The sequence below is a fragment of the Podarcis raffonei genome, chromosome 1 (assembly GCF_027172205.1).
Source record: "Podarcis raffonei isolate rPodRaf1 chromosome 1, rPodRaf1.pri, whole genome shotgun sequence".
NCBI classification, from domain to species: Eukaryota; Metazoa; Chordata; class Lepidosauria; order Squamata; family Lacertidae; genus Podarcis; species Podarcis raffonei.
Genome location: NC_070602.1, coordinates 82,604,090 through 82,618,641, shown reverse-complemented (window position 1 = coordinate 82,618,641; position 14,552 = coordinate 82,604,090). Strand labels below are relative to the sequence as shown.

At 39.8% G+C, this 14,552-nt stretch overlaps 3 protein-coding genes across 3 annotated transcripts; all 3 read right to left on the bottom strand.

Annotated features, from left to right (window-relative positions):
• Nucleotides 1-1,689: 1,689 nt before the first annotated feature.
• LOC128422078 (olfactory receptor 1019-like) lies at nucleotides 1,690-2,640 on the bottom strand. Its single transcript, XM_053406077.1, has one exon. The coding sequence runs from the start codon at nucleotides 2,638-2,640 to the stop codon at nucleotides 1,690-1,692; it is 951 nt and encodes a 316-aa protein (XP_053262052.1).
• A 4,074-nt stretch (nucleotides 2,641-6,714) lies between these two features.
• Nucleotides 6,715-8,341, bottom strand: LOC128418822 (olfactory receptor 1019-like). Its single transcript, XM_053398898.1, has one exon. The coding sequence runs from the start codon at nucleotides 8,339-8,341 to the stop codon at nucleotides 7,403-7,405; it is 939 nt and encodes a 312-aa protein (XP_053254873.1). The 3' UTR covers nucleotides 6,715-7,402.
• A 4,218-nt stretch (nucleotides 8,342-12,559) lies between these two features.
• LOC128418804 (olfactory receptor 1102-like) lies at nucleotides 12,560-13,519 on the bottom strand. The gene has a single exon (XM_053398859.1). It carries the CDS (start codon nucleotides 13,517-13,519, stop codon nucleotides 12,560-12,562), a length of 960 nt encoding a protein of 319 aa, XP_053254834.1.
• Nucleotides 13,520-14,552: the final 1,033 nt, after the last annotated feature.

Sequence of the window (14,552 nt, the reverse complement as noted above, 5' to 3'; positions counted from 1 at the left end):
CATTGCTGTGTGTTTTCCCCTCCAGGGTTATTTTCTCCATTATGTGGGGGGAAAGCAGAGACCTACATTGGCTCCCAGTATGTTTCCAAGCAAAATTCAAAGTGTTGGTGCTGACCTTTAAAGCCCTAAACGGCCTCGGTCCAGTATACCTGAAGGAGCATCTCCACCCCCATTGTTCTGCCCGGACACTGAGGTCCAGCGCCAAGGGCCTTCTGGTGGTTCCCTCCCTGTGAGAAGCAAAGTTACAGGGAACCAGGCAGAGGGCCTTCTTGGTAATAGCACCAGCCCTGTGGAACACCCTCCCAACAGATGTCAAAGAAAACAACTACCAGATTTTTTAAAAGACATCTTAAGGCAGCCCTGTTTAGGGAAGCTTTTAATGTTTAATAGACTATTGTATTTTAATATTCTGTTGGAAGCCCCCAGAGTCACTGGGGAAACGCCGCCTGATGGGCGGGGTATAAATAAGAAATTATTATTATTATTATTATTATTATTATTGCTCCACTCCTACAGTCAAATCCTCTGTTTGCCCCACTCTCTGCTGTCCACATGTTGGGGGCATGTCTGTAGAGGGGAAGCCTGCTGAATGCACATAGGCTATACCTTTGAGCTGGAACCCAGGAACATGGTTTCAGAAATATGTGGCCTTTAATACTGGAGGTGACTTCTAGCCACAATAACTAGTAGCCACTGAGCAACCTATGCTCCATGAATTGGCCTGATCCTCTGTTATGTAACTAATCCACTTTGAAAACTGTCCTTGTTGGTGGCCACCAGTACATTTGTGTTAGTGAATTCCATGAAGTGTGTGAGGAAGTACATTTTTTTGTCTCCCAAGATGTAGCTTTATTAGCTGACCACAAGTTCCACTGTTATGGACCTCAGTCAGGTCCCTTATTCACTTTTTTTTTACTCAAAAGGGTTCTGTGTGTGTGTGTGTGTGTGTGTTCCCCCTCGCATCCTTCCACTGTAAAAAAATAATAGTGTTTCATAATATTTTTGAACAACAGCAACCATAACTTGTTGTATTTAATGACTCACATTTATTTATTTATTCAAAATTTATTCTTTAAAATGAGCATCACAGAAAAAACTACATTTGAAAAGAGAGTTTTGTATGTCAACAAAACACACATATTCTCCAGAGCTAAATGAAACATTGAGCTAAGTGAAAGACAAAAGATGACAAGTTCACAGAGTTGGTTTTTATTAATAAATTATTTGAATGACAGATTTGAAGCCAATGTGCAACCATTTCTTTGTTTTGAATAACTGTATTCTCATGAGTGTATGTTTGTTCCACATATCTGTGTCTTTGTCTGGGCTAGTCTGGTAACAATACAATCTTGATGTCCACTCTAATAACTTAGAACCTTCTAAATATGTACTGCTACTATTGCTATGTTCTTATATTTCTCTTTATTGTATATATTGTATTTACAAATGTTCAATTTTTTTGTTCATTTCATCACATTCTGAAAGCTTGTATGATTCTCTATTTTGAAATAATGAAATATGGATGATCTCCAGCTGTCATACTCAGAGAATAAAGCTCTTGAAGTCACTGGATGTACATTATTTAAATCTCTTAAATTCATTGGGCTTGTTCAGAGTGTGATTATTTTTTACTCACAATTTTTCTTTCATTTTTAAAATATTCTCCCCTCCCTATTCTTTGGGTTCTACCTAGCAGATGATTGCTAAAGTAATCCTCAGCCTCCCCATTCCTTTCATGAAAGCTTCTTTCACATCCTTGTTCCTGAGACTATAGATCAGGGGATTCACCAAAGGGACCAACACTGTGTAGACCGCAGCAATTATTTTATCCTGTTCCATAGAATAGCTGGATCTGGGTCTCAAGTACATAAAGAGGAGGGTCCCATAGAACAGACTGACAGTGGTCAGATGAGAAGTACAGGTGGAGAAAGCTTTACGCTTGCTGTCATTGGAGCGTATTCTGAGGATGGTAGAGAAGATGCAGGCATAAGAGATGAGAACTACCAATGTGGTGGTAACCTCATTAAATCCAGCAATAGCAAAAACAAGGATTTGGTTGAGACTGGTATCAGAGCAAGCCAACTGAATCAATGGTGGCCAATCACAGAAGAAATGGTTGATTACATTAGAGTCACCAAAGGACACTGTTAAGGTAAATCCTGTATTTACCAATGCATTTATAAACCCAGCTACATAAGAAGCAAAGACCAACAAAATACATAGCCTTCGAGACATAATGACTGTATAGAGCAGTGGGTTACAGATGGCCACATAGCGATCGTATGCCATGGCAGCCAAGAGGTAACATTCTGTTGTTGCACCAATAATATAAAAAAACAACTGGGTGAAACAGCTAGAGTAGGAGATGGTTTTTCTATGAGATAAAAGACTCACTAGCATCTTGGGTGTTACGACAGAGGAATAGCACAGGTCCAGGAAGGATAAGTTGCTAAGGAAGAAATACATTGGCGTCTGAAGCTGAGAACAAGTCCTCACGATTACAATGATCCCAATATTTCCCATCACAGTGATAATGTAGATCAGCAAGAAGACAATGAAGAGGGTGATTTGCAGCTTGGATTGATCTGTGAATCCCGCAAGAATGAACTCATCCACCATAGTGCAATTATTCCCATCCATGTGCACTTGCAAGCACTTGATATATCTGTCTGTCTATATGTATATCTATGTGTACATATTCTGTTATTTGAGAGGGTGGAAATAATATTTCAGTGCCTGGTGTACATCATTCACAATGTTTTTTTTAAATAATGTTATTATTTATACCCTGTCCACCTGGCTGGGTTTCTCCAGGGATTTGAATTTTAAAAGGTATGTGGTTATTGTTCATGAAAAAAACATGATTTAATTATAATTTTAAAGCAGAAATATTATCAGTTTTGGATGGAAAGGTGGATCTTTCCCCAGCAATCTCCATTATTGTAGTTCAAATGAGAGCATGAAGGTCATGTTACGGTTGACTCATGTAATGCTTCTCCTCCTCTTCCTTCTTCTTCCTCCTCTCCTCTTTCAGAATTAAAAATACTGGACAGTGAAGGCACTAGAGACAGCAATTTCCAGATAATTTCTCAAAGTTTGGTGCCAGTAACCAACAAAATCTGGGTTAATAAATGCATTTTCACGAGGCACCAAAAACTCAACAGAGCTGCTACCATGGGGCATGGGGTGAGATCCCAGAGACTAGATTCTGCAACTGAAAAAGGCCTGGCTTAGCCTAGGTTACCACTAGATGTAGTTTGGCAGGCCACAGCGCAACCAGAAGCTCTCCAATTATTACAGCTGTCAACTGATTAAACAATTTATGTTATCAGCATTCTGAATTTAAAGTATTTGACTGACTTTTTAATAAGAAGAAGAATAACCATCTTGACATCATGTTTTTTGATTATATTGAAACAAATGTAACCTAATTGGGGTTTGTTTTTTTTCAAAGAAATATGTGGCCAATTGTTAGGATGAGTCATCATTCATACCGATTCTTTCATACTGATTTTTTCACAGTAATGCACCACAAACAGGTTAAAACAAACAGGTTAAATTAATTGAGTGAGTTCTTCAGCTCCGTGCCTCACTGAGAAAGCAATCCTGTACATGTATACTCAAAAGTAAATCTCACTGAATTTAATGGGGTCAGTGGGCACCAGATTATGGCTGAAAGCTTTAGGTGACAGCTAGACCAATTAAAGTTTGATTATTGCAACTGCAACTTTAGCAAATGCTGTAATGGCATTGGGAAACATCTTTGTTTCCTAGTCTTCTACTCAGTCACAACCCTTTTGTCAACCTTTCCAACAGAGTGAAATTCAACTCTCTCATCCCGCTAGTTAATACTTACCCTAAATTTATGCCTCTAAATAATGCCCTTTTCTCATTTCAGAAAAATACAAGGGTCTGAAAGTGTTGGTACATTTATACTAGGTTGCCTGATGTCAAGAGCTTTAGTTCCCTGAGCACAAAATCGGTTGGTTGTTAATGGCTTGAGTTGTTTTCCCTTGATGGTAGAGAAAACAATATTGGAACTAGGGAATCATTTTCTGTTCAAAACGATTCCCTACTCCCAAAAGAAGAAAGAGTGCTTTTATGTTAGGAAACCAGAAATAATGAGACAAAACACCAAGTATGGCGTAGAATTAGGACCACTTTATTAAATAAAGTGGGACGCGGGTGGCGCTGTGGGTAAAAGCCTCAGCACCTAGGACTTGCCGATCGAAAGGTCGGCGGTTTGAATCCCCGCTGCGGGGTGCGCTCCCGTTGCTTGGTCCCAGCGCCTGCCAACCTAGCAGTTCGAAAGCATCCCCAGGTGCAAGTAGATAAATAGGGACCGCTTACTAGCGGGAAGGTAAACGGCGTTCCGTGTGCTGCGCTGGCTTGCAGATGCAGCTTGTCATGCTGGCCACGTGACCCGGAAGTGTCTGTGGACAGCGCTGGCTCCCGGCCTATAGAGTGAGATGAGCGCACAACCCTAGAGTCTGTCAAGACTGGCCCGTACGGGCAGGGGTACCTTTACCTTTTATTAAATATAAGCAGAACATACTCAACTTATAAATAACAATATGTACAGAAGCATCTTCAAACTCTATCAGGCTCTTGTCTGTTAACTTGGTAAGCCTACACTAAAGGGAGTCAAGCTGGCCTTAATTTCCAACTCCCCTTGCCATACTAGGGCATGCCATTTTAGGGGGTGAAACTTAATTTTTGCAAATTTCAGCAAAGGGTGGACACCACAGAAAATGGTCAATTTCATTTCACCCACAAGAAGAGAGCTGTATAGTGAGGAGAGTCTGTACCATTGAATGTAAACTGCACTCAGCCATAATACCCTCATCATCCTGCTGCATACACTTCTACTCATGATAGCTGTGTAATGGTTTTGCAGATGGACATGTACCTGTCACACCACATCCTTAAAGGTGAGGAGGGAATTCTTCCTGATTCGTGGCCCATTAAGTCTGCAAAACCCAAAATGGGTGACACAGGTTAAGCTCAACAGTGAGCCATACCCTTCACCATGACAGCACAAAGCGTGAAATACTCTGGTATCACAATTTACCTCAAACATGCCTCAAGGAACTCATTATCCGTTTCAATCTATTCCTTTCCTGTTCACACCTGCAACAGGAAAAGGAAAGCTTAGTGCTTCTTCCCCCACTGCTCAACTATTACTGCTCTTAACCCCCTATGAAGGTCAGAAGGAATGTCTCCACCCCTATCGTTCAGCCCAGACACTGAGGTCCAGCTCCGAGGGCCTTCTGGTGGTTTCTTCACTGCAAGAAATGAGGTTACAGAGAACCAGGCAGAGGACCTTCTCAGTAGTGATGTCCGTCCTGTGGAACACCCTCCCATCAGATGTCAAGGAAATAAACAACTATCTGACTTTTAGATGACATCTGAAGGCAACCCTGTTTAGGGAAGTTTGTAATGTTTGATGTTTTATTGTGTTTTTAATATTCTGTTGGGAGCCACCCAGAGTGGCTGGGGAAACCCAGCCAGATGGGCGGGGTACAAACAAGAAATAACAACAACAACAACAACAACAACAACAACAACAACAATTACTACTACTACTACTACTACTACTATTATTATTATTATTATTATTATTATTATTATTATTATTATTATCAGAGAGCAAAATGTCATTCCATAAGTCTGAGAAGTGGACTCCATCAGCTCTGTAAAGTTCCTGTCTCATGTGTGTAATCCCATATAGTTTCAGATTTACAGTTATCACTCTCTGCACCTTCTAGGGAAATATGGATATCTTGATCTTAGATTGGGTGTTATTATTTAATTTGTTTAGTTTTTGTATGTTATTGTTTATCTGTTCTTATGGTTCTATAGCAATTTGAAAACTAATAAAAATAAACTTAAAACCCCTTTAACAAGTAGCCCCTTCAAAAAAAGAAAAGAAAAAAGGAGCCACTTAAAAACAGCATTTTTATACCATATATGATATAATTAAATTCCACCTTAAGTATGAAAAGGCTATTGCAGCCATCCTAAAAATACTTATAAATAAACAGAGTAATACCAGAAAGGCTTATTCCCCTTAAGGAGAAAATGGAAATGTCTTTTGTAGCACATGTCACAGCTTTTAGTACTGACCATAGATATTAGAGGTGTGCACTGAACACAAGATTTGGTTTGGACCTCGACCAGATGATTCAGAAAGTGGTGTGTTTTGGCATGGACCACTTCGGAGGCTACTTGCTTTGCTCAGACCCAAATCAGAATCTTGTTTTGGAACAATGAAGCTTCAAGTTTCCCCATTCACTACAATGGGAATATTTAAAATGTTTATAATGCCTTAACTTTTTGAAAGAATTGCTTGAGAGTATAAGATTGTGCCTTTGCCAGTTATGCGGTATATCTTTGAAAATCTTGGCTATCCTTTTTTTTGTTTTCATCATCCCAAATAATCTGATTTGTTTAGCAAGCTTGGCCACCTCACAGTTCACCCCAATGCCAAATCATCTCTGAACCACCTAGGCACCAGCACCAAGTTGGATTGAGGGGGCGGGGGAGGGGGCAGTTTGTAAAGTTGCATAATAATTTTTGGATAATAACAAGCAGATTTTGTATTTTTATTTATTCATAAATAATTAATATGCAAATCATGAATCACCTTTCTCATTTTCAAGAAACCCTTTCTTATATTGACAAAGCTACTTTTGAAACGGTAGTTGCATATGTTAATAAACTTTACATACTTCTAAGCCAAGCGAAACATAGGGCTAAGCAAAAGACGGGAGACAAGCTCACTGAGAGATGGTCCATATCGATAAATCACTGGAACAATAAATTTCAAGCCAATGTGCAACCAATGTTATTTGAAAATCTAAATTTCAACATGTCTATATTTGTGCCTTCTACTTGTTTATTTGTTTGGTTTCACACGGTAATAGCAATCAATACACTCTCCATACCTATCCCTTCTAAGCATTAAGAACCTTCTAAAAATCTACTCATAGTACTACAACTACTACTATCACTATGTTCTCGTTTTTATTTATTGTAGATACTGTACGTACAAATATATTATTTTTCTTCCTTTTGGTTACTTTATGAAGGCTTGTGAAAATCTCTATTTGAAATAATAAGGTGTGGATGATATCCAACTGTCATATTCAGAGCTCAGACCTATTAAAATCAATGAATGTACATTACTAAAGTTCAGCACTCTTATTGTACCAGCCTGGCACAATGGGTATAACTAACATTGAATATAATCCTGTATAACTCTGGATATATATAGATAATGAGCATTAGTTTTTATTCCTATTTTTTTCTTTTGTTTTACAATTCTCTCCCCTCCCCAACCTTCAGGTAAATCAAAGAGCTAACCCTTTGCTATATTCTTTCCAGTATGCGACTGCTACATTTATCTTGAAATCCTGAGTCTCTCCATTCCTTTAATCAAGGCATCCTTCACATCTTTGTTCCTGAGGCTATAGATCAGGGGATTCACGAACGGGATCAATACTGTGTAAACCACTGCGATTATTTTATCCTGCTCCAAAGAGTAGCTGGAACTGGGTCTCAAGTACATAAAGAGGAGGGTCCCATAGAACAAACTGACGGCGGTTAGATGAGAAGTACAGGTGGAGAAAGCTTTGTGCTTGCTGTCATTGGAGCGTATTCTGAGGATGGTAGAGAAGATGCAGGTATAAGAGATGAGAACTATGGACGTGGTGGTAACTTCATTGAATCCAACAATAGTAAAAACAAGGATTTGGTTGAGAGTGGTATCAGAGCAGGCCAACTTCATCAATGGTGGCCCATCACAAAAGAAATGGTTAATGACCTTAGAATCACCAAAGGACACTGTTAAGGAAAAACCTATCTGTACTGTTGCATTTAGGAAGCCCACCACAAAAGAAGCAAACACCAACAAAACACATAGTCTTTCAGACATGATGACTGTGTACATCAGTGGGTTACAGACGGCCACATAGCGATCATATGCCATGGCTGCCAAGAGGTAACATTCTGCTGTTGCCAAAGCAATATAAAAATACAACTGAGTGAAACAGCTAGAGTAGGAGATGGTTTTTCTATGTGATATGAAGCTCACTAGCATCTTGGGTGTTACGACAGAGGAATAGCACAGGTCCAGGAATGATAAGTTGCTAAGGAAGAAATACATTGGCGTCTGAAGCTGAGAGCAAGTCCTCACGATTACAATGATCCCAGCATTCCCCAATACTGTGATAATGTAGACCAGCAAGAAGACTATGAAGAGGATGATTTGCAGTTCAGATCGATCTGTGAGTCCCACAAGAATGAACTCGTTCACTATAGTGCAGTTGTCCCCATCCATGTGCACTTGCAAACATACTGTTATTTGAAAGGAGGAAAATAATAAATTTCAGTGTTATAGGTAGCAAATCAGATTTTGAAAAGCTGCTATGAAAAATACAAGATTATTTAACATTCAAAATCTCTTAGGAAATATCTTTTTTTAAAAAAAAGGAGGAACTTGTCTGAGCAATCTCCAGTTCGATCCTTTAACTGAAAATAAACAGGTGTTGTTTCAGTTATTGTTCTTTCTCCTTTTTTAAAAAAGGCCCCCCTCTAAATATATTTTTATATTGTGAAAAAATTAAGAATACTGAGCAGTGCAGAGGCACTAAAACAGCAGGATAGAATTTCCTATAAACAATATATAAAAACAAGGAGAAAGAATAAAATGGGAGAAAGGGGAAAGGAAATTGTAGGCCACTTTTAAGAACTCCAGCAATGATGAGTTATTTGGACTTAAGCTACACCCAGTTGACTTCATTTAAACTCAATATCATTTCCTCAAGTGCTGGGAATAACAATTGACGGTAGCACTCTTTTGTTCATATCCTGTTTATGAGCTTCCCATAAGGATCTGGTTGCTTAGGTCAGGATGCTGAATAAGACAGGTCTTTGGTCAGAGCTCTTCTAATGTTTTCGTTAATGTAACATACTGATGTTACACGCCAAACCAATAAAGGAGTTCCACATATGGAAGCAAAATTCCACAGATGGAATGTTCTCTATATATGGACATGGGCACCAGGTTAAGAAATATAAGATGACAAATCATATGGGAAAGAAGCAAATCATTTTCTTTATGTCAGCATGGATGTCTCTCACTGATAAATTTAGGTAGAATAGTTATCTCATTTTTAGCCATAAATGCTTTAAAATCATTATGAATTCTCTGAGAATCTGAGGACAACATCAGCTTGTATACCACAGTAGAGAAAAGGAGAGATCTGTACTCACCACAGTTTCAGGCAACAATTATAGCAGCCAGGGAAGGGGGCATATTGAAGTTGGTTTCTTAATTATTATTCTAGGTTACTATTCTAGGTCTGAAGTGCATGCCTTCTTTTAGTCATCAGATTCCCAAATGAAGATGTAGTTATTTTATCTTGAAGATCTGGGTTTGGGTAAACCCACTGGGATCCTTCCACCTGATGGACCTCTGCAGTAATAAGTCAAGCTGCTCTGTTAATAATTCTTTGTTTACCTTGTGACTTTGCCAAGATGTTTTTGGTTTGATATGGAGGAATCTCTAAATAATACACAGTGGAAAGATATTATGGTTGAAATGGTTTTGGGTGCTTCACACTGACAGACCTCATTGGAAGGGAATATAAACCTCCACAAACTGTTACAAAAAGTAGTTTCATTATACTTTCCTTTCTTTGATGGTGAAGTGCCAGGATTTTACAAGACAAAAAAGTAATTTTTTCCACACTGTACTTTAACAACAACAACAAAACTCCTGTGGCGGTTCTAGCATGCAGAGATTTGTTAGTACAATCTCCCATGGGGCACTGGCTAATGAAACAGTTGCTGGATTCTCTGTTAGTGCCATCTGTAACCATAAAGGAAACAGATTTTTGTGAATTCTAATATTTACTTATTTATTACATAGACCCTCTTCTTCACCCAAAAATACCAAAAATAAAACAGGTGCAAGTTATCATATTAAAATAAATATGCAAAATATGATTGGATCCTAAAGGACTACAGTTGATGGGAAGCAATCTGCCCCATGGCAGCAGCTGAGAGCATCTAAAATGCTGCTTGAAAAACTGGCAAGGCATGTTTTAATATTAAAAAAACTAGAGAAAAGAAATGAACATAAGAGCCCCACTGCATCAGACCAAAGGCCCCTCTAGTCCAGCTTCCTGTTATCTCTCCACTTTTGCTTCCTGGCAGCTGTCCAGTGTGAGAAGATCAATTGCCATTTCCCCATGATTTGGAGAATGATTTTGGACCTGCACCTGAGAGGTTTACCCATAACAACAATGAGACCTCACATAACTTAAACAGTTTGGCGTTGGGGTCTATTGATGATGCCAAAATTCGTTTTGAAAAGTGTCTTAATTGTATTTTACCCTATTTGTATTGAAAATAAAACTCACAAGGAAATCAACAAGCAGTACTTCCAGTACTAAAAGTATCCATGGTCTTGAAATACTTATTTTGCCAGCTATATTCCAAGGAGGACTCTCTTCAAGTTCTTCCTCAGGATCAAAACGTAAATTGAAAGTATGTTGAGATTTTTAAGCTAGCATTGTTTGCATTAACCAAACTGTCTTCTTGCTCAAAGTCACCTTCCAGGGTAGGTATTTGACACATACCCAGAAGCTGATTAGTTTAACTCAGGAATGGCTAACCTACAGCCCTCCAGATGCTCCTGGATTAACATCATCCCTGATCATTAGCCATATTGGCTGGAACCGATGGGAGTTGGGAGCCCAGCAGCATCTGAAGGGACACAGGTTCTGCACTTCTAGTTTAACCCTTTATTCATGATGAAACTATGAATTATTGCTGAGATGGACCTGAACGTTTATGAAACGGTATTACAGAGCAACATGTTTCCTCCGAGCAATCAGCTTTATGGGAATATTCACATTTGAAAAAGTCAAGTGTACCCCAAGGGCATGTAGTTTGGTTTGTGTATGAAGGACTCATTGTCAAGTGCAGACTGGGATGGCAGACTCTAGAGCATCCTTTCTCAACCTGTGGGTCCCTAGATGTTGTTGGACTACAACTCCCATTATCCCTGAGCTCTGGCCTTGCTAGCTAGGGGTGATGGGAGTTGTAGTTCGACAACATCTGGGGACCCACAGGTTGAGAAAGGATGCTCTAGAGGGAAACAAGGCAGGTGAAGAGAAATGAAGAAGCTGAGAGCAGAGTGAATGCTGGACCAGAAGTCCAAGTAGATTCTTCCCTTCATGTGGGTGTGCTGTTGATGGCTGTGGAGAGCTCAAAGGGCCTTCTTAGTAGTCGCGTCTACCCTGTGGAATGCCCTCCCATTAGATGTCAAGGAAATAAAGTATATTTCCTATTTTTCACACCTTGAGCTTATTATGAGGAATCTCTGAACATCTATCATGGAACTTTTGCACACTGCTTTATTATATGTTTAGCTGTTGTTGCTTTAAAAAACGCTTTCTCCAAGCAGAAGGTAACTTATTATTTGCAGTGTTTATGTACTGCCCAATAATTAAGGTTCTCTGGGTGTGTAGAGTAAACATGGTCTCCTTATTACCTTTTTATCCTCACAGCGATTGTATGAGGTATATAATAGTATATATTCTATATTCTAAGTAGTAGAATATTTTACTGTAAGGTACCCCTGCCCGTACGGGCCAGTCTTGACAGACTCTAGGGTTGTGCGCCCATCTCACTCAAGAGGCTGGGGGCCAGCGCTGTCCGCAGACACTTCCGGGTCACGTGGCCAGCGTGACATCGCTGCTCTGGCGAGCCAGAGCCGCACACGGAAACGCCGTTTACCTTCCCGCTGGTAAGCGGTCCCTATTTATCTACTTGCACCCGGGGGTGCTTTCGAACTGCTAGGTTGGCAGGCGCTGGGACCGAGCAGCGGGAGCGCACCCCGCCGCGGGGATTCGAACCGCCGACCTTTCGATCGGCAAGCCCTAGGCACTGAGGCTTTTACCCACAGCGCCACCCGCGTCCTTATTTTACTATAGAATATTCTATATTCTATTATAGAATATTCTATATTCTACTATATTCTATATTCTAAGTAGTAGTGATTGGCCCAAGATCTCCCCATGAGACCACTCTGGCTTTTATGTTTCCTCACAATCTTAAGATCTCATGTTCATCTCCACAGCCCTCTCTCATTGCAACCACACATGATTTGTAGTATCTTCTACATATTTATTGTATGAGGTAATCATAGAGAAGCAATTTAAGAATAGGGCATTACTTTCCTAGAGTTGACTTACTCTCTTTTATTTTTTAAAAAACAACTCAACAATTTTGGGGGCTTCCTAAAAAAATCTCAACAACTTTTGGGATGTCCTGGTTTTTGCTTTTTGAAATATGGCAACCCTAAGCTACAATGAGCACTTCCGCTTATATTATTTGCTGAACTTAAATTGATCCTTAAGATCATATAGGTAAATGACAAGAGAGGCTACATTTTTGTAATTTTAATATTGAACATGCAACACCATACATAGATGCTGATAATGGTCTAGCAATATATAGCTCTTGTGGAAATGTTTAGAAATTGTTGCTAGCTACTCATTTTGTTACATACCTTCCTCTGAATGCCTCCTAAGGCATCCTTAACCTCCTTGTTTCTCAGGCTGTATATCAAGGGATTCAGTAAGGGGATGACAATTGTGTAGAACACAGCAAGGGTTTTGTCCATGACATCTTGAAGAAACGATCCACTGCCAGAGTTTGGTCGGAAATGCAAGATAAGAATTGCCCCGTGGAAGATGGTAACTGCAGTGAGGTGTGAGGTGCAAGTGGAGAACGCCTTGAGTCTACCTGCCCTTGAGCTGATCCTCACAATGTTGATGAGAATGTACATATAAGAGACGATGACACTCAGGATGGTGGTTCCTTCTACAAGCCCAGCCTCAAAAAAAATCAGGCGTTCATTGATGTAAGTATCCGAACAGGAAAGTGATAAAAGTGCAGTGATGTCACAATATACATGATTGATTTCGTTCGATTGACAGAATGACAGCCTGAAGGTGAAGACTGTATGGAGAAGAGAGTGCAGAAGCCCAAGAGCATAGGACCCCACCACCAGAAGTGTACAGATTTTAGGAGACATGAGGACTGGATACAGCAGTGGTTTACAGATAGCCACATAGCGATCATATGCCATTGCAGCCAGGAGAAAGCACTCTGTGCTGCCCAGACCTATCACAAAGTACATTTGCAATGCACATCCAGTGAGGGAAATGGTCTTTTTATCTGCTAAGAGATTCACAAAAGTCTTAGGGGCAACCACAGAGGAGAAGCATGCATCGAGGAGAGAGAGGTTGCTGAGAAAGAAGTACATTGGAGTGTGGAGCTTGGGACAGGCTCTTATTAACACAAACAGTCCTAGATTTCCCACCAAAGTAGCAATATAAATAGCAAGGAAGACTAGAAAGAGGACAATCTGTAGTATGAAATTGTTTGTTAACCCTACAAATACAAACTCATTGATTATTACGGTGAAGTTTTTCTCTTTCATTGCATTCAGATTGTTTTATTCCAGAGCTGTAAAATAAAGAAACACGACAACTGAGAAGAAACGACCATTTAATAATCATGCACATGAGAAATCTATGCAATTCATTTGCCACCAGTGACTCCCTTGTTTTATTTAGACAAATATTGGAAGGATTTCTATCAAAGGTACCAGGCGCTTGGGGATAAAGGGAGTGTCTTACCTTCTTCTTCAGCTCTGCAAAGGTATCTGCTTATACAACATGGGGGCCTAGTTATAGGTGGGAAAGGATGTGATGAAGACACCCACACAAACTAAGAATGTACCCCACACAGCTAGCACATCCTTTGTTAATGTAGGAAAGTGGCTATACCAGGAAGCAATGTAGAACCTCTTTCAAAAATTACGGTACTTTTTGGCATTGAAAGTGAATACCCTCCAGCCCAGCCCAGAGGAAAACCAGGACATGCATCTTTCAGGGCTGCACTTTCAAAGGAGCCAGGGGACTTGTGCACGAACACAGCACCCCAAAATGGGGTGTCCCACTTAAATTGGGACAGTTGAGGGGTATGAAAGTGTGCCTTTGGTTCTGCTGCTACAAGAATGCCGCTGTTAAGAGTCTCTATTACTGGGGATGTTGAGAAAGAATATGTAGTCAAAGTTATGCAAGTAAATTCAAGAGTTCGACTGAAAAATTCCTCTCACTTCTGTTTTAAGTGTATAATCGAGACACTCAGAGTACATTTACGATAATCATTACGCATACTTGCAATTTTTCCAGAAGCTCTTTTGACTGTTAAGAGGGTCCCTTAGTAAAATTCTGCACATTTTCCTTCCCCTTCTAAACTAAAATGACATTGCAGGATCTGGTATCTGTTACAGCTAAGTAACAACTCTGACTCTTGGATTGCTGAGCATAATCTTCTCTTGAGAACAATGCTTGGAAGGTATATGCACTACAATATTGAAGAAAAATAATCAGTGCAGAATGCTGATCAACTGGCTTGCAGTGGAATCATGAAGCACTCTCTCCTTTCTCTGTAGAGCATAAAAAAAC

Coding starts and splice junctions, on each gene's coding strand:
- LOC128422078 (XM_053406077.1), bottom strand. CDS start 2,640: ATGGATGGGAATAATTGCACTATGGTGGATGAGTTCATTCTTGCGGGA.
- LOC128418822 (XM_053398898.1), bottom strand. CDS start 8,341: ATGGATGGGGACAACTGCACTATAGTGAACGAGTTCATTCTTGTGGGA.
- LOC128418804 (XM_053398859.1), bottom strand. CDS start 13,519: ATGAAAGAGAAAAACTTCACCGTAATAATCAATGAGTTTGTATTTGTA.